General features: G+C 21.4%; 3 protein-coding genes across 3 annotated transcripts; 1 reads left to right on the top strand and 2 right to left on the bottom strand. All coding sequences in view use genetic code 6, as the record gives it.

Annotated features, from left to right (window-relative positions):
* Nucleotides 1-1358: 1358 nt before the first annotated feature.
* TTHERM_01010030 (hypothetical protein) lies at nucleotides 1359-1523 on the top strand (the record flags this gene model as incomplete). The annotated part of the gene is made up of 1 exon (XM_001017712.1): nucleotides 1359-1523. One exon carries the CDS (start codon nucleotides 1359-1361, stop codon nucleotides 1521-1523), a length of 165 nt encoding a protein of 54 aa, XP_001017712.1.
* A 1588-nt stretch (nucleotides 1524-3111) lies between these two features.
* TTHERM_001009993 (transmembrane protein, putative) lies at nucleotides 3112-16268 on the bottom strand (the record flags this gene model as incomplete). The annotated part of the gene is made up of 29 exons (XM_012798032.1): nucleotides 3112-3551; nucleotides 3603-3957; nucleotides 4013-4535; nucleotides 4594-4684; nucleotides 4741-5329; nucleotides 5538-7244; nucleotides 7307-9185; nucleotides 9488-10005; nucleotides 10053-10189; nucleotides 10969-11160; nucleotides 11225-11332; nucleotides 11388-11708; nucleotides 11777-11973; nucleotides 12039-12239; nucleotides 12460-12895; nucleotides 12949-13174; nucleotides 13231-13301; nucleotides 13355-13434; nucleotides 13488-13761; nucleotides 13837-13949; nucleotides 14029-14080; nucleotides 14223-14521; nucleotides 14577-14730; nucleotides 14787-14862; nucleotides 14920-15121; nucleotides 15179-15344; nucleotides 15401-15672; nucleotides 15725-15824; nucleotides 15890-16268. The coding sequence occupies 29 exons, from the start codon at nucleotides 16266-16268 to the stop codon at nucleotides 3112-3114; spliced, it is 10158 nt and encodes a 3385-aa protein (XP_012653486.1).
* A 1783-nt stretch (nucleotides 16269-18051) lies between these two features.
* TTHERM_001009991 (AMP-binding enzyme family protein) lies at nucleotides 18052-20111 on the bottom strand (the record flags this gene model as incomplete). The annotated part of the gene is made up of 3 exons (XM_012798031.1): nucleotides 18052-18212; nucleotides 18268-18515; nucleotides 18574-20111. The coding sequence occupies 3 exons, from the start codon at nucleotides 20109-20111 to the stop codon at nucleotides 18052-18054; spliced, it is 1947 nt and encodes a 648-aa protein (XP_012653485.1).
* Between the last annotated feature and the right edge of the window lie 141 nt (nucleotides 20112-20252).

Genomic DNA, 20252 nt, shown 5'->3' with positions numbered 1-20252 from the left:
TTTTGATATGTTACTTATAAAATAATATGTATTAAATAGACTAATGAATATTTTTATTACAACGCAAGTTTATACTGCTTAGATAATTTCTTTTTAATTAAGTTACAGTGAATTAAATTACCTGTGAGGGGTTTGCATGAAAATATTAGTCTTTTTATTTTAAGAACCATAATATATTCCATTAGCAAAAATGTTTTTCTAATTATTATGAATACATACATACATGGTTAATATTTCTACTTTTAAAATTTGCTATTTTAGACTGACTTCCGCTGGATGAAGATATTTAAAATTATTTTTTTAGTTTTTGATTTATAAGTATTTGTAAAAATCATAGAATTGTATATATTATTTTTATTAAGGACTTTTTTAGTTTACATTAAGCTAATTTCAGAAAATAACATTTCTATGGATGTAATTTATTCTTTAAATCAATTCAGTTTTTACCTTTCAAAAAAAAATTTAATTTCATTAATTTTTATACATTCATTAGTATTTTATGACTCTCAAAAGCTAAATCATCTTGCTTTTACTTTTTCTTTTGCTAATAGATATTTTATCTTTATCAAGCAATCAAAACAATTTTCTCCTCTGATTATTGCAAAAATCCATAATTAGAATATATTTTCGATCAAATATCTTTTATCTTAAATAAATTAGGTATTTGTAACAAGTAATAAATATAAAATATGTTTACTTATTTAAATTTTATTTGTAATATTTTTTGAATCTTTGGAGTGTTTTGGAAAATATTTTAAAAATCATTATTTGATCAATTAGGTCTTATAATTTTCTTAATAAATACTCATAAAGAAATGGTAAAAAAAATAAATAATAAAATAGTTCAAATTTCATTAGTTTGCATTATGCTTTAAAATTTATTGACAAAAAAAAGAGCCCAGTACTAATTGATTTTTAATATGATTAAAAAGATTTTATTCTAAATTTATTTTTTACTTGCAGAGGGAGTAAGATAGATTTTCACACATAATCAAAAATTCAGTCCTTAACAATTGAAAAAAGGAATTTAAAGGGAATATAAATGGGGATGATAATTATTTAAAAAAATCTTAGGATCTAATTAGTAGAATAAATATCTTTAAATGCTAAAAAAGCTAAAAATAGCTAAATAATTATTTAAAATATTAAACTTAAATTTACTGAGAAATAGATATATAAAGTTATTTCTAGTTTAGAACAACCTCTTTAAAATATTAACAATAATAATCAAATTTAAAATTAAATCAATAGTAAAATGATGAAAATTATAAAAAATAAAATTTTATAAAAATAGTAAAATAAGCTAAATAAAGGTTAGTTGTCATTTTTCGAGCAAAATAAAATATCATAGCTGCTAAATGGTTAAATTAGCTGCTCACAATTTAGCAATTCTCAGAATAGTATACATTTTTGTTTCCAAAAAATCCTAACAGTATATGCAACAAATGTATAATCAATTAACTGCTTACATATTATAGTAGAGTTAGTAACCAATTCTTCAACAAAAAATCATGAATCTCTGAAACCAGTTGAATAATTACATATTAATAGTACCTTCCCAAAATTATAAATAGTATTAGATAGTAATTACACAATCACTAAAAATAAAATTAATGTTTTAAGAAATTTTTATTATGATGATGTTACAAATTCTGCTTTATTATCCGCACATCCAAATTTGATGATTAAATTGTTCATCTTATGGTTCGTGTGAATTTATGCATGTGATGAATTTTACCTCATAAATAAAAAATCCAGTCCTTATGATAGCTCAAAGAATAATTTACTTTTAAATATCCAAGAAAGAAAAAATAAAAATTGATTTTGATAAATATTTTACTAGCTCTCTCATAATCAGATTTTTGATAAATTTAGTGGCTAGGACTTAGATATTTTTAGAAAATTTAATAAATAAATGAGGTGCTCTTGGATATTTACTCTGACTTTATTGAGTAATTATATTAAATAATAGAAATTTTCAAATCAATTCTATCTTTGAATTAAAATTAATTTTTTAAATATTGTATATGAAGAGCTATCATAAATACAGATACTGATATATATAGAAAAAAGTGCCTTCTGTCCCCAGAAAAAAATTAAAAAAATATTTTATTTTTCCAGCCTTTATGGAATATTTAATTTAATTAATTAACAATTTTTTGAAGATTAAATTTAAAAATTAGAAATATTTTATAAACCCTACTCTTATATTTTTATACCTCTAAAATTTATTAACTTGTAAGTAATTTATTACTGTTGTTTATGAATTATATTTCTTAAATATAAATAAATAAATAAGAATTTAAACTTACAGTTGATTACTCAATTATATTAAAATATCTAAATTGAATGCAAAGATATTTACTTTAATTTCATTTTTTGAGTATGAGGTTTATTTTAATGAATATTTTTATTTTTTTGGTTTATTAATCATTATATCTATAAATTTCTAGATATACTTTTGCAAATGGAATAAATAATTCTTAAATATTCATCTTTAGTGTTATTTTAAATATAAATAAAATAAATACTTCAGAAGAATAAACTTTCATTTAAATTTTCTGCAAATTGGAAAATTATATCTTAATCTAATATTTTTGAGAATTTATAGGAAATTTAGAAGATAGATAGATGGTCTTATCAAGAAATTATCATAAATATAAAGCTAAAAGGAGAGTAAAATTCAGCAATAAAAATCACATAAAAATAAGACAAATATATTTTTATAGGTTTTTGTAATTAAATGATATTAAAAGTTATAGGATATGAATTATTAAAAACAAATTTAATAAGATATACCAAAATTCCAAATGCATTTTTTATAAATCTTAACTTAGAAAGTTTTATTAGGTATAAAATAAATTTTATGGTAAAAACACTTTAAAAATACTTTATTTTACAAAAGAAAGTAAATGAAGAAAAAACAAATATTTTTTAAATTTAACTTAAGGTAAAATTATTTTTTTAAAAATTTTGAAAAATTAATTCACTTATTTTTAGTTAGAATATACAAACTATATAGTATTTCAATACTCTTTTTTTGGATATTTAAAATAAAACAATAAATAATAGGAGGTCTAGTTAATATTAAAGTCAAGAATGACTCTCATTTCAATATTTACTTTTACTAATAGTTAATTGATTTTTTTAATAATGTGTAATAAGAGTATTTTATTTGGGAATGTATGAAGAAATGTTCCTATAAAATAATATTTCATTATTATTAATATTATTATTAATAAATATCTACTTATTGGATATTCTTAACCTTATTAACTTCCACAAAAGAATTGGAGACTTCTTTTTTTAAGAATTTATACTATTCTGTTTAGTTATACTTACAATTTTTTAAATTATTAATTTAACTTCATCTCTAATTGCCCAATAGATGAATCCGCTAACACATGTAATATTCAAAGCTAAAAATACAATAAAAATTCTTTCTTGATAGGAAAATTAATTCAGATTTTCAATAATTCCAAAATTAACAGTTATTAAAATAGAAATAAAAATCTCAAAGTAATTAAACTAGAGTCTATTGTAAGGGTAAACTATTATTTAATTAAAAAATATTGTTTTATATTTAAAAAAAATTATTTTACAGTAAAGCTGGGTTAGAGTGTATGATAAATACAAAGAGCATAATATCGAGCCTTTTAATTATACATCAAAAATGAAGTAATTATCCATAGCTATAATTAGCAACCTTATCAGTATTTAGTAAAAATACCACCAATAGTATTTATAGAATTAGTTAAATATATTTGAAATTTTTCTGGAATTAGCAAATGATTGATTTTCTCTAAAAATGTAGAGAAAAACTAAAAAAATAAAGAGCAGTTAAATGCAAAGACAAGGTATTAGCAATTTTTTAACAAAAGATAAATGGTTTTCATCACATTTAATATTAGGATATTAGCTTGCATATAATTAACCATCTACTTAAATGCAAAATATCTATTTTTAGAATTAATTTGAATTAAAAAATATTTTTTAAAAATTAATGAATTACCATTCTTAAAGTTGAATCTATTGTATGAGTTAATAAATTTATGGTGAAATATATTAGTACAGAGATATGAGCTAACAAGTCTTTGTTTTTTTAAATTATAAAGCAAAGAAGTATACACAAGCTAATTAATAAGTTAAATATCAACAGAATGATTATTCTAATATATAAGTAAATATATTAATTATCTTAAAACTAAATATTATAAGACAAAACACAATCAAATAGTTTTAGAATGATTTCTGATGGATTTCCAAAACCTAGAAAAATCTGCTTTAAATATGTAGGTAAGTAAATCATATTTTTCGCACACAATGATAGTTGAGTAAAGTAATTAAGTAAAATGTTAGAAATTACAAAAAATCTTTAATCATATTTAAAATATATTTTCAAAACTTGAAATACTTTTTATATCTTTAAATAATCCATCAGCTTAAAAATAGAATTTGCAATTTTTGCAAACAAAGCTAAGCTAAGCAGAAGTACCATGATGTCAATTATTAAGTTAGTATTGAATTATCCACATCTAGTTATTTATATATTTTTATTAACAAATTAACTTTTAGAAATTTTAATTATTTTACTTTAAACAAGTAAAAGGAGCTACATGATAATACCTCTCATTCCAATAATTTCCATATAAATCACAATCCATGCATAGGGCTCCAATATTTCCTTTATTTTGAATGTTAAATTTTTGAATTGAATTTTTTGTTAAAATGAATTAATACCTTCTTGACAATAACGATTTTCATCTGAATACTATTCTGTTATTCTTATTCTATGAATGTCTCCTACACATTAAAAATATCCAAAACATTCGATGTAATTATAGCTATTATTTTTTGATCTCCAAAATCCCATAGGTAAATAAATGCTTGTTTTTTCACATAAAAAATCATTTGGACATTTTTGACATTTATCACCATCGTTTAAATTATACATAAATTAAGGGCAGGGATTACATAGATCCTTTTTTAAAGTATCATTAAAATAAGTTGTACCTACAGGACATTTTTTAATCATGTTAATTTCTATCTCAAATGAGATATTAGTTTCCATTTTAGTTAATTCACCATCATATTTATAAATAGGAGACTTTGCATACTCAGAAGATATTTATAATATTATTTGTTTCCCAAGTCTTCCAAAAACATTTATTTTATCTTTTAGTTCAAATACACCACTTTTTTATGATATATAATATTAATCAATATAATAATCTTCTCCTTTCAAGACTTAAACATTTAATTTAATTTCTTCACTCAGAGTTGTTATAGGCTAATCTTCATTATTAACTAATTACAGAACAATGTCATCCTATTTATCAATTAAAAGAATTAAATTTGATTTAAGTAAAAAATAAATATTTTTTGAAAATTTTTTTAGAAAATATTAAACAATTAATTAGTAATTTATTAATTTGTTTAAAAAATAGCTTTTTATCGCATCAAAATGTTGTTTTCACTATTTTATAATGATGATATTATGTAAGTATTATGTAAACAATTTTATGTGAATTTTTTACCTTAAATTTACCATTCATGTGCTTGTCTATTGATAAAGAGTTTCTGTAAGTTTATTAACCTTTAATTCCTAAAAATTGAACTGCAAATTAGATTAGATTATCATTGTAAAGTTATGCTTCGTTATTAGATAGTTTATTATCTAATTGGTACTGTAGTGGGAGATTCTATATTTGATAAAAGCTACTTCCGATTCTCGCTTTATTACTTTAAATGGTATTTTTTATTAAGTGGATTTTTTAGAATTGATCAAATTTGTCATTTAGATCAGAAACTATTGCTCCTCCAAATTAATTTGCATTATTTTCTTAAAAATTGCTTTTTATTATGTATAAAAAAGTATTTGATGCTATAATAGATCCTCCATTATTCAAAGCAGTATTTTTTAAAAATGTTGAATTATAAATTGTTTAATTTTAATTTGATCTTCTAATTAAATATTCTTCATAATATGAATAAAAATGTAAAAATCTTAGTTTATTTGTCATTATTTCGTCTTTAACATATTACGAAATTGAAAGAGCTCCTCCATTTAGTGCAATATTCTATTGAAAAATGCTATCAGCTATTAAAATATGATTAGAAATTACCTGCAAATTTCCTTATGCACATTTACTACAAGTATTATTTATGTAAATAATTTACTCCAGTTTAATCGAATTTGCTTAAATTACTATCAATGAATTTGCTAAAAATTAATTTGGATTATAAATAAATTATTAATTATCAAAAAATTAATCTTATGACAAACTTATTTCTTCTATATTAGTCATTTTAAGTAAGTAATTTTATACTTTAAAGTTACTTATTTTATTTTAAGCAAGTTAAAGATAATTCACCTGATTGAAAATAATTAAACTTTAAAAGATATACAAATTTTCATTTTCTTTGGTATTTAGCTCTATACTTTTTGCTTCAACAGTAAATGTATTTTACAATAAGTAAACCTGATCAAAACCTTACAAGTGATAGAGACTCGGAGAACTGCTTATTGGTTCTATAAATTATTGGATAATCTAGATAAAATCTGAGATATACTTATAGGAATATATATTTTAAGTTTACTATATCTACACTATATTTGTAAGGTTTTGTTAAGAGGAATATAAACTACTTCCATCTTTTGAAAAGTTGTTTAAAAAGTTGGATAGCAGTAAATTCAAATAAAATTTATTTTTATTTGAAGACACATACATAGCTCCACCCTAACTATAAGCAAAATTATTAGAAAAGAGACATTAAATAAATCTAAGGGTTACACCTAAATTTTATTGTTATTAATTAATGTAAACAGCTCCTCCATTAGAGTTTTTAAGATCGCTTAAAGAAAAACTCCAATTCTCCGTGAAATTTGTTTAATAAATATATATATTAGCAAGTGAAATAGCTTAAATGTATAAACCTCCTCCTTAAAGTGACAATCCACCACTAAAACTACTGCTTAATATTTTTAAATCTGAACATTATATCATTGCTATACCTCCTAGAATACTACTACTAGTACTAGTACCACCACTTAAAAACTGTAATTTTTGCTGATTATCTGCAAGTATTGTAAAACTTGAATACTCTATTTAAACTTAGCTTCCTTATATATAAAGAAGATTATGGTTAGGATGATTCTAGATATTCATTATTTTTGTATTTATTATTTCTAATTTCCCAATTACATTTTTCACATTAATTATTGAGGAAAAGAAAGTATCTGTCTTTTTTTATTTAAATAAGTGTAAATAAATAATTTTTATTGATTTTTAAACTAAAATTTTACTTAAAGATTTATAGGTGGTTGAATTGTATTATAAGCTTATATAAAGTTCATATTAGTATATCCTTGCATGATTGTGATTTAAGCAGCACTAAAAATTTGTATATTCTATTTAATTCTTGCTTATTTTCTAAGAATGACTTAATTAAAAGTAACTGAATTGAAAATTGCTTGAAATTAATTTGGATCAAATTAATTATTAATTTATTAATTGACAATAAGTAATATCTCATCGGCAATAATTAGATTAAATGTTACGGTTTTCATTTCTATTTATTATATCAAATCTTAAATATTTATCAAGCTTAGTGATGTGCTTTGACTAATTTTATCTCCAAATTATATTATTTGTATGGAAACCTAATTTACTCCAAAAGCTTATATGATTGTTATAAGTTATGGCTCATTAACATTCCCATTACTTAAAAATATTGAATTAGCCTGTCTAATTTAAAAATAGTATATGCCATAATTTTAGCTATATTTGTTTTGAGATATGTTAAAATTACTAATTATCACTTCTGTTTTAAATTTACCGCTATAACTAAATAATAATTATTCAAAAGAGTTAAATGTATTATTAAACACTAAAATTTAGTCTATGCTAATCATTATTTGATCTTCGGAATCAAGGATGGGAGAAAATTAAATGAATTGTGCTTTTTCAAAATAATTTGATTAAAGTATTATATTTTATGCTTTTATTGTATTTACTTAGAACAAATACATCTTCATTTTTAATTATTAATTTTGTTAACAATTTGAATTTGCAAAAGTAAAGTTTAAAAGAGAAAAATACATAAATCTTTCTCCCTATAATATTTAAGAATAGCTCAAAAACGTAGAATTTTAAAATAGTATGTTTGTAACATTTGAAATACTTGTAACTTCTTAGCCTTAATAATAGCTTGCAAATACATTTGATTGATAACTGAGTGATCCATGCATAAATTTAAAATCTTAAATTTCTAAATCGCTAGGACTATTGACTGAAATAAAACTAGATTTTTGAGAAAAATCTGAATATAAAATAGACAAATTTGTCAATTAGTAAGTTATAAATGTAGGGTAAAAGTCTGAATGAACGTTTATGAGAGTCTATTAATAAAAGCTGCAGTTATTAAACAAAGTGTTATTCATTATAAATGTCCCATTAAAATTATCAAAATAAGTTTAAAGTTAGTTTGTATATTAGCGTTAACACAAGAATGTTGTGTTCTAAAATTCTATATTATTTATATTTTCTTCATAAATTTTGAAACCGAAATTTGAGTTCAAATTTTTTGGTTTGACATTCATATTTTAAATCTTAAAAGAGCTAAAGCCTTTAAAAGTAGCTATGTCATTTTATAACATTTCATAATCTGTTAAACTGTTTGTTTAGTTTGCATTCAAAGTGATAGAAAGAGTCTAAATTGAAGGAATCTTATTTTTAATATTAGTGCTGATACTTAAAGCAAAGTCCAAATTGCAAAGTCTTGATTTATCAATGAAATTTATGATAAAATCAATTTCTCTTAATTGGAGTTCATTATAATAAATAATACCAATATCGAATTCTGGTTCATTTATTATAAGTTGATCAAGATTTGTTTCATTTATTTTATATAAATTAAGTGGTTCATCAAACGTACCTTTACCTAATGGTTGGCTAGCTGTCCCACATTCAGCAAAGATCTCAGTTTTTTTCTTAAAAAAGCACCCATTATCATTTTTTAAGCAATAAATGCACCTCATTCTAGCTTTATCATATCTGATTTCATATTTTTACATATCTCCATAATTATTTGGTAATTATTGTTTACATGAATAACATTTTACTTTATACAAACTTAAAGGATCCAAAACCAAATCTAAATTATTATCTTCACAAGTTTCACATCTATTAATAAATATTAAATTATATTATTAATCTAAATTAAAAAAATAAAAATTTATTAATCTCTCTCCAAAAAATTATTAAAAAAATTTTTTTGCCATTAAAATTCTATTTGAAAATGAATTTAAATTAAAAATTCTTTATTTTTTTATAAAAATAATTTCTTTAAATATTTTTATAACATACAAAGTTCCTATCTTTTATTTATTGAGAATAAATTTGAGTTGATTATCTAAATTTATCTACAAATAATTAAAATCTGAAAAATTTTTTAAAAGGAAATTAAATAAATTCAAAAAATTTACAGAAGTGGACAAATTTAGCAATTTGTTTACAAGGAGTTAAATGTGATCATTTATTAGAAATTGCTTAGAAAATTAGTTCCATAATGAATTTTAGATATATAACCTTAAATAGGAGCTATGAGATTAAAAAGTTTTGTGTAATTACATGATGTACATAAAGGACTTTCGTAAAAATTAATACAATTTTGGCAGTATTGACCACATTAAGGTTTTTAACAATATTATTGCGTATAATTAAGGTAATAACCAAATTTACAATCTGAGCACTTCATTTTTATCATAAAATCATTTTTATAATTCATCCTTTATTATAATGAAAACTTAATTGTGGTTTAGGGTGTATTGATTATGTAGTTAGTAAAATTAACTCTTTTATAGTTAACATATCCTTCTTCATAGCAAGTTTAACAAGTTTCAGGACAAGGTATACATCCAAAAATACTTGGGATATATCCTTAAGAACAAATTTTGCATTAATATGTATTATTAGAAACAAAACACTCAATACATTAATATATCTTTATTTTTAACATTAATAAGATTAATAAAAAATAATTAAAAATACCTATTTTTTGCATTAAGTATTGAAATCACATGACAGACTTCCTTAATAAACCGTAGGATATCCATTTAGACAAGAATTTAATGTAGTTAAATAAAAAAATCCCTAATCTAAACTATAACCACAATTATAAACATAATCTAACATTTTTTTTATTTTCAAAAAACAATGATTAATAATGATAATATAAACTTATATTTTAAAATGTTTTAGTTTTTTTATAGAGAGAACTCAAAATTTTAATCAATTAATATTATGGGTATTTGGGTGGTATGATAATAATATGATATATTTGATTTCAAAAAGTTTAAAAATTGTTTTAGATTGAGATTTATTAATTAATTGGGTTTTTTGTGCAAAGTTAATAATAAACGCTTTTAAATAGAATGTATACTTTTTAGAGTAACTTATGATAATAATTTATATAAAATTTAAAGAACTCCAAGTATCAAATACTTGCAGATGTTATATAGCAAAAGTTAAATTCTTAATCAAGATTTGAAAAAAAATTATGTGAATTAAATTAATAATTATTATTTTATTATATTTGGAGCCTTCTTTTAATTTTCTGAATTTGTTTAAAATATTCTATTTTACCCTAATGAGAAATAAAATTTTTAGTATTGAATTAACAATTTAAAATCAATACCCTGCTCATTTTAAGTGATTAAAAATTAAATAATTAAAATTAATTACTGACCAATAATCAAGGTTAATAATAATAAGAAGAAAAAAAATTAAACTTAATATTTATTTTTATGAGAAAAGAAGTTAGTTATAAAAGTTATTATACTATTTCAAAATTTTTAATTTAAAAACATTTATTTTAGTTAAACAAAAGTTTATATTATCTACCAATATTGTGTTATTTATTTTTATAATGATAAGTAAAATTTTATAAAATAATTATTTAAATTACTTCTAGGAGAATAGCCCTAATTATAGCATCTTTTATAATATAAGCATGAATTGTAATTGCATGTTAAGCAATTGTATCTAAAAGACTTTGAAGATAGATCAAGGAAGGTTATTAAAGATAAACCAGTATAATAATCAGTTAGATCTTAATTTAAGCAATAGTTCAATTAGTAGATCTATTTACAATCTTTTCCTAAACGTTTAAATGAATTAATTAATAAATAAATAAATTATTTAAGATGAGATTAAAAAATTACTATTTGAAGACAATGTATAACCCGGTTTGCATTTTAGACATTTTAAAAATTAGTATACTTAGTTTCTAAAGTTTTATTTTCTATAATTTATTAAGTCTCCTGAAAATTCTTATATTATTTTTATAGTTTATAAAATTTTTTGTTGAAAAAATTGTAAATATACCATAAGCACACTCAAGGCAATATAAACCACATTAATCGCACTAATTAAAATTCGGACTAACTGTGTACTAGGTATTACATTATATGCATGCAAATATAGATTTAGAAAAATTATAAATTCCTTTATCTAAATCTTCTTTTGGTATATCATCTTTTAGAATAGGTTACAAGTTCTATTCGAGTATGGTTCTTCCACATTTTTAGCAGTTTAAGGGGCACTTTTAACATATACCATTCAAGTCAGAGTAATAATAATCAATGCATCTGTAGCAATATGGTTTTTTACTTGGATTTGATTCACACCTTATACACAGATTGGAACCTAACGTAAAAATGTAATGATTATTAATCTTGCACAAATTAATTCAATCTTAAATATATATTATTTACATGCCAAAGAAGTTTGCTCTTTGTGTATTATGAGATTAACAAGCTTTCTATTAGCTTAATTTGAATCTAAGTTTTGAGAATTTCCTCTTTGAATACTGTAATACAAAATTTTAGAATAAGTATTCGTAAATCTTTTTATTCCTGCAATTTATACTACCATCTTAGCACAATTCTTATTTTACCAAGTATTTAAATTCCTATATTGATATGTTTATTATTTTAATTCCTTTATCTTCAAATTTAAAGTTAAATAAATAAATACCAGTCTTCATCCTGGATGTTACATTATATACATTTATAAAATTAAGTGCCCTATTAACTTAAAATTGGATCTTAACTTATGTTGCTGTATATATTCGTATCGCACTTAATACAAAATTAATTTTAGGTCTAATTATCTTAATACAAGAAATAATCCTCCATACATTAAGTGCACATATTTAGATTATCACATTTCTAGCATCTTTTTTAAATAACATAAAAAATATTAATTATTTATATATTGTAAATATTTTTAAATAAACTTTAAAAAAAGATTTATTTTTTAATCTAGATTCATAATCTGAAAAACCATAAATTTTTAATAACTTGTATTAAAATTTTTTTTAAGTGTGAAAAAAACACTACAGTAAATAAAATTAATTTAACTCACAAATAATTAATTAATAAAAAAAATTAATTACCCTTCAGGACATTTTTAGTTTGAAATTGAGCAATCATTTTTTGGATAACAATCTTCGGATACATATTAAATATCTAAATTAAAGTAAGGGTAGTTTTTATTGTTTGATTTTTAATAGCAAATTCCAACACCTGGATTATAATAATATTTTGGACAGAATAGACAATTTTTTGTTTTTTGTGCTTCAACTATTGGCAAGCAAAAATAATTTTTATCAATGCATAAGTTTTCTTAATATTTGTTAGCTGAATTAATGTCTTATATGATACATTCTTCATCTTATTTAAACTAGTAGAGACAATTGGTTTAAGAATATTATAATAAGCTATACATTTCCTAATAATAAGTGCATATCTAAGTCTTTTTATTTAAGCAATAATATTTAGGACAAACAACGCAATATGGATTATTTGATGACTAAAAATTAGAGCAAAATCCTAAATAATAAAATAAATTTTATATTTAGAAAAATAAAAATTTAAAATAATACCATTATTATCTTAGCAATATACTACTCCTAAATTAATGCACTTTTAAGTGTACTTGTCTAAACATTGTGTGTAAGAACAGCTTGAACATTTCTGTATAGGGTCTTTAGAAAATATACAAGCCCCATTTACATCAGAACAAATAATATCATTACTCAATACTTTGGAACAAAATTAAATTCCTTAACTATCTTTTCTCATACAGTATTATCCTTTGTAACAGTATTCCTTTTTGCAAATATAAATATATAAATGAATCAATTATATTTTGATGAATATTTTACAATTTTAAATTTGTTAACAACATTATTATTGTCATCTTCCTTAACACATTTTTGAGATTATATGTATCTACCTATGATGATTATTTAATTTATTTAAATAAATAAAAATTTGAAAATTTTTTACCAACTTAAGAGCTAATTTTATAATCTATTAAAGCACAAAATTAATCTTGAGGCTCATCTGAAATACCTGTCAAACAAAAACTAAGTTATTTAAATTAAATTAAATTTTAAATTTATAAAATAAAAATTAAAACCTTTGAAAACATTATATAGCACCAAAGGCTCCTTTTTCTCCTTCCTACAGACATTTACTTGTTTTATTTTCTCTCCCAGGATTCTAAATTGACAAAGGTAGACAAACTTAATTTAGTAGACAATAGCCTTCAGCACAATATAAAGATTAATCTGTATATGCTGGTTAGCATTATTAATTAACATCTCTAGCAATGGGTTGATTTACACTTAAAGGTTGACATTCACCTTTATCATTGATGCATTAAAAACCATCAACGCAGCTGATTGTGGAAGCTATCATTTTTTTTACCAAAATATTATTTATTCTCTTTCATTTCTTTCATTTAATTTAAATAAGTCAATAATTACGTAAAAATAGATCTTAACATTTCCCTAAATTATTTTTTGCAGGAACCCTATTTCCTGGATATTAAGCGCTTTCTAATTGTAAAGAATGGCATAGATAGCTTTTCTATATAGATCTTATTTTTTTTAATAAGATAAAAATTGAAAAAAGTGTTTTTTTTATGTTTTTTAGTATGTAATTATTGCTAAAATTACTTAATTGGTATTTAGAATATGCAATAATTTGGATCTCCACATTCATCAATACCTTTTGATTTAGTTAATAATAATTATTCACAATTTTCATAAATCTTTATCTTAATTTAATTATTATATTTTTGGTGTCACATCATAAATAACTTGAAAGTGAAGAAACTAAAGTGAATGTTTATTTATTTGTTAATATTTACCTATTTAACTAATTTCGAACTAAGCTAAGCATTTTTAAGTTAAACTTTCTAATCCTAAATATTATATATCTCCCAGGTAAGCACCTAGCTGAAAGCAATATCTTTAATTACTCTATACTTAAATAATGCAGAAACCAGTTGGGCAACTCTTTATTTTTTACCCATTTTGCTAAATATCTTAATAAGGGAGACAAGAGGTAGTTATTAGTTCTTTGGCGAAATTAGGTAGAGATGTATCTTAAGACATATCAACACAAATACCATTCATTAAGCATTATTAATCCATGCGACATTTTTTTCTACATTTTATGATTATAAATTATAATATTATATCATTATGAAATCTAAATTTACGAAGGAAAGGTTTCCTTGCAAAAGCCATTGTCATCTTAAGTAGTTGTTATCCCAGTTTATGTCATTTTTGTACATTAGACATAATCTTTTAACATATTTACAGATTATAAAATACATGAACCATCAGAGCATGTTAATTTTTTATTTTAACTAACTAAATTTAAACATATTTAACAAAATTAAACTATTTTTTTTAATTAAAAAAAAAACCTAAAGATTATAAAGGAATAGGTACATCTTAAGAAATACAGATTCCTATTTGATTGTTTTCTTGATAAATAGCACCCTAAATTTTTATAAAAATATTGAATTAAATAGATTAATTGCTAAAAGAAAAAATTACAAAAGTTTTTGGATTTTCTATTGTCATTAATTCACAAGATCTCAGACCATTATCCTCTAAAATGCATGTAGATTTTAATTCTGGAGAGTAAAAACACTCTATAAAATCAGTTTCTGAGTTAGTTGAGCATGAATTATCATGTTTTTTAGAAATATATTCAAAGTCATCCATTTCAACACAAGAGTATTTTGAAATACAAAATCTAATTAATTGTAATTAAATAGTAATTAAATTTTAAGAAAAAAATTGAAAAATTTACCCAAAAATACACATTTCAATTAAATTATCACCATCAGAAAATACTTCAATTTCTTAAGCACACAAATATTATTAAGTCCTTCCGACTATTTTATTATTTAAATCTCCAACTTGTAGGATATGAGAAGATTCAAAAAGACAATAAGGACTTTTCAAAAAAACTAAATCTAAATATATTTGAATAATTTAATAAATTGACATAATTAAGATAGTAATTAAATACTTTTATTGATAACTAAGTTTGCGTACTAGTCTTTGAGGATGCACTCATTAGTTTGATTAATAAACGCTACACCAATTACTAAATCTATAGACTAATAAGTAGTGCATTTATTTATTTACGTGATTGAATTTTTTAGTAAGCAAATACTTTTATCGCTAAAGCAAGACTAAATTTTCCCTTCTTAATTAAGTTATGCACAATTTTAATTAATATCTCTTGCTGCATTCTAATTAGAATCCATGGGTATGCATATACCATTAGATAGACAATATCTAAGATTTAATTCGAGAATAAATAAATTAATAAACGAATAATGAATAATACTAATATTTGCAACTACATATCATGCTGTTTGGCCTTTAGTAAAATTCATCTAAAGAAAAGTCATCTTTAAGGCAATATTCAAATTTTAGATTTACTAGAACTAATAAATTTATTTTTTATCCAAAGGATTTTATTTTATGAATAATAATTTAATTTTATATTTACTTAGAGGAGATTTTATTTTCAATTAATCAATAATATCTTATTTTTCTATGCAAATCAAATTCATTTAAGCATCTTTATATATCCCTATATATTAATCTTAAATATCTTCAGTTATAGTTATGCACATTGTATTTTGTTTATTTTTGCAAACACTACTTTTTCCATTTTTTTCTATATCAAAACATTTATTCACTTTTTTGGCTATATCTCTATCAAATAAGCATTTTTAGCTATCAGAATCTATTCCCACAATATCAGGAGTCAGCTTTATGCACATATTTATAAATACTGAATAGCACTAATTTTCACCACATAAATCAGCTTTTGTTTAAATTATGCAATGAAAAAATATGATTTATATTACAGTAAAAATCTTCATTTTATTAATATTAATGATAATTATTTAATATCCTTTTTTCTTACTTCGAATATTACTTTTTTAATTAAGTAATTATCATTAGAACAAAAAATCAACTAATAATTAATTAAATAGGTTTAATATTTTTGTTATTCTTAATTCTTTTATAAGGTATAAACAATCATTTTTGATTATTTATATATATAATAAGTAGGAAGCATATTCGAGGAATAACACTTTTAATGAATATAATTTTTGGTGATTTTTAACTCAAAAATCTTAATTAGAATAGATTCTTTCTCCAAACTGTATCTGAAATCAAGATTTATATTATATATATCATATAATTTTAATTAGAAAATTTATTAACAATGAAATATTTGATACTTTAGCTTATAAAATAATTTATATTAAAAAAATATAATATAATAAATATTTTTATTTAAACACAAATTTTTCTGCTTAGCATTATTTTTTTATAATTTACTTACAGTAAATTTAATTGCTAATCTGAAGAATTTGAATTAAAATATTAGTCTTTTTAATTAGAAACCATAATATACTCAATTAGTAAAAGTGCTTTTCTAATTGTATTATGCATAAATGGTTAACTATTTTAAGCTTTTAAAATTTGCTATATTAGACTGATTTACGCTGGATAAAGACTATTAAAATTATTGTTTTGAAAATTGATAAAAAATCATAAAATTGTATATAATATTTTTGTAAAGAATTTATTTAATTTACATTAAGCTTAACTTCAGAAAATAACATTTGTATGGATATAAATAATTTCTTAAATTTATTCAACTTTTATCTTTCAAATATTTGCAAATATCATTAATTTTTATACATTCATTTGTATTTAATCATTTTGAAAAACTAAATCATCTTGCTTTTATTTTTTCTATTTCTTCAAAAAAACAAAACAAAACAAAACAAATCTCTCCTCTATTTATTGCAAAAATCGACAATTAGAATATTTCGATCAAAAATTTGTAATCTTAAATAAATAAGATATTATAAATATAAAATATTTTTTATTTAATTTTATTTGAAATATTTTTTTAATCTTTAGTGTTTTGGAAAATATTTTTACAAATTATAATTTAAGCAATTAAATCTTATATTTTTCTTTTTAAATACTCATAAAGAAATGGGGAAAAAAATAAATCATAAATAAAGCCCATAAATTTCACTAGTTTTATCAGTGTTATGATAATATGAGTTTTTACATTTTCTTAATTTTCTTAGATAATAAATTGAATATCATTGAATTTTTTCAGAAATGTTGATATTGCCATTGTATTATGTTTTAAAATTTTTTAACAAAAAACAGAACAAGTAATAATTAATTTTTAAAATGATGAGTAAATATAAATATTTTATTTTGAATTTATTTTTTCTTGCAGAAGGTAAATTTCAAGGATATACAAAAAATTCAACCTCAAAAAATTCGAAAAATTGGAAAAATGGAAAAACATAAAGAAAGAAACTACATTTTAATAACATTGATATAAGGGTAAGTATTTTTGAAACAATATATATTTTTGGAAATATTTAAAAATACTTCTTTGAATTTTTTCTAAATAAAACTTAATTTTTATTTTAAAATTTGTTTTTATTTAATAGTTATACATTCTTAATAAATATGAATAAAAATGTTTTAATTTAAAGTAACTTGTAAAAACATTATAAAATTTTAAAATAATTAAACTTTTTTTATAAATTAAATATATAATAAATTTGTTTTTATTTATTTTTGTTAATAATTACTTTTTTATATGAATTCCAACTAAATTTATCACTTTTTATTTAATGAAGAAAATAATCTTGCATCAATTTTGCTTACGTTTTTATCTTTCTAGCATCTTAAGAAAAATTTTTTTATATACTCCTTTTAAAGCTCATCTGATTGTAAAATAATATATTATTTTTCAAAGTGACTTAATTTATTTTTATTTTCTTTTTGATAAAAATCAAATAAATAAATTAAATTGTTTTATTTAAATTAATTTACAATCAAAATTTATTTTAGAAGAACTATCACTACTTAAATTTAGATTTATATAATCATCTGTCAAACCTATTAATTAGATAGCAGCTAATTGATCTCCTCTTAAAAGCATAAGTATAGCTTTTTTTAAAAACATAATATCCTCATAAAGATCAAAAATATTTAAATGCTTGTCAACTTCTTTTCCTATTATTTTCATTAAATTTTCATCAATGCCTTTTGAGATTCTAAATTCTTTCTGTTTGAAAAGCCTGCATTTAAAATAAAATAAAATAAATAATTAACAATGATTAATTTAAATATTTTTACTTAAATTTGAAGATGAAGTTTTGAACTGCTTTTTTCATTGAGGTACTGTTTTTTGCTTTCAATTTCTCAGTAATTGTATCACTGAAGAAGTAGTAATTTTAGTTTTTTTAAATAGTATCGTTTGATTGCGAGTCTATAAAATCCTATTTTAAAATAGTTTCTTGCTTTTAGCTATTCAATTTCCTTAAGTTCTAATTATCTTTCTTCTAAAAAATTTGCCTTTCACTTTCGTTTAGTGAAAGAGGCGAAAACATCTACAAAGTCATGTTATTCGTGTTTAACTACTATTTTTTTACATTTTTATTGAATCTGCTTTACTAATTTTAGTATGGTATAGTTGAAATTTCACTGAGACTAAGTTAATTTACAATGCTAGAATCTTTATGCACTTTTTTATTTTCTGGACTACTTTATTATTGTTATAAATTAAACTAATATTCACAATTTGAATTAGCTAATTAATTTGCTTCAACAAAATCTCGAAATTTTGTTTAAAAGCTAGGTACAAAAATTTTATTTTTATTTTTACTTTTCTTTTCTTATTATAAAATATTATCATCTTGATTGGTACTTTGTTATTGAATAATGATTTCACTGTTTTGGCTAATTAGATTGTTGTGCTTAAGGATTTTTTCATTTTTATCTTAAAATAAATTTCTTAAGATGAGCATAAAAAAGTCTTTTCTTATCAAGCTTTATGAACTTATTTTACCTAAAAATTTTCCAATCATAACAAGAGCAGCCACGCTATTAACCAGAGCTAATATTTCTATGAGAGTAGGATATTATATTTAGAATTGTTGCAAAATTTCATCTAATGAGATAGAAACTTAGTTGTAAGGCCCAATTCCTGATTTTAAGGATAATTATCTATCATAAATCTAATTAGAAGAATCAAACTAAATTGGAGAAGAATAACTCTGCTTTGTCTAAAATATTAATCCTTTACTTACTTGGGTTTCCTGCTTTTGGATTTTCACATTTGTAAGAATAAATTAATTAGAAAATAAAAAAGTACTCATTCTTCTGTAATCTGTCTACAATTCTTTTGATGTTGTGTTGTACTGTTATATTTGCATTTTTAACTATAGAAAAGAATATGCACCATTAATTGCATTATCAATGTCAGTTTGAGGAGCACAATTATTTGGAATAGATGTCTTAATATCATCTAAATCATAACAACCATAAATATAAATTTATATTTAAGAACTAATACTCTTACTATTATCTATAATAAGAGAGTAGTTACTGATTTTAGAAAAATCGATGCACTTAAATCCATTTAACTTAGGGTGACTACACTGAATGATATCAAGATTAATTAGTTGCTAATTATTAGGATCGCCGTTAAAAAATTAAGCATAATACACTAAATAAGTTTTATTCTACTTTTCTTATAGCTAATCCATAGTTAAAGTTTGATTGTAATTAAATAAAAATGCTATAAGATCTTAATTTAATGATATCTCTATACTATCATTCATTAAGAAACTTTAAGATCTGAACTTTGGATCTATTTAATTGTTTACTAACATCTCTAGTAAGTAAAGAAAGTAAGAAAGTATAGCAGCTAATGCAAATATAGAGAGCAGTATACCTTAAATAGTTCCCTTTTTGTATTGTTAACCTCCTAAACTAAAATAGAATTCAGAAGAGAATAAATCTAATTTATAGAA

The sequence above is a fragment of the Tetrahymena thermophila genome (genome assembly GCF_000189635.1).
Source record: "Tetrahymena thermophila SB210 genomic scaffold scf_8254608, whole genome shotgun sequence".
NCBI lineage: Eukaryota > Ciliophora > Oligohymenophorea > Hymenostomatida > Tetrahymenidae > Tetrahymena > Tetrahymena thermophila.
The sequence above is the reverse complement of the archived record's forward strand: the minus strand, read 5'-3'. Positions and strand labels throughout refer to the sequence as shown.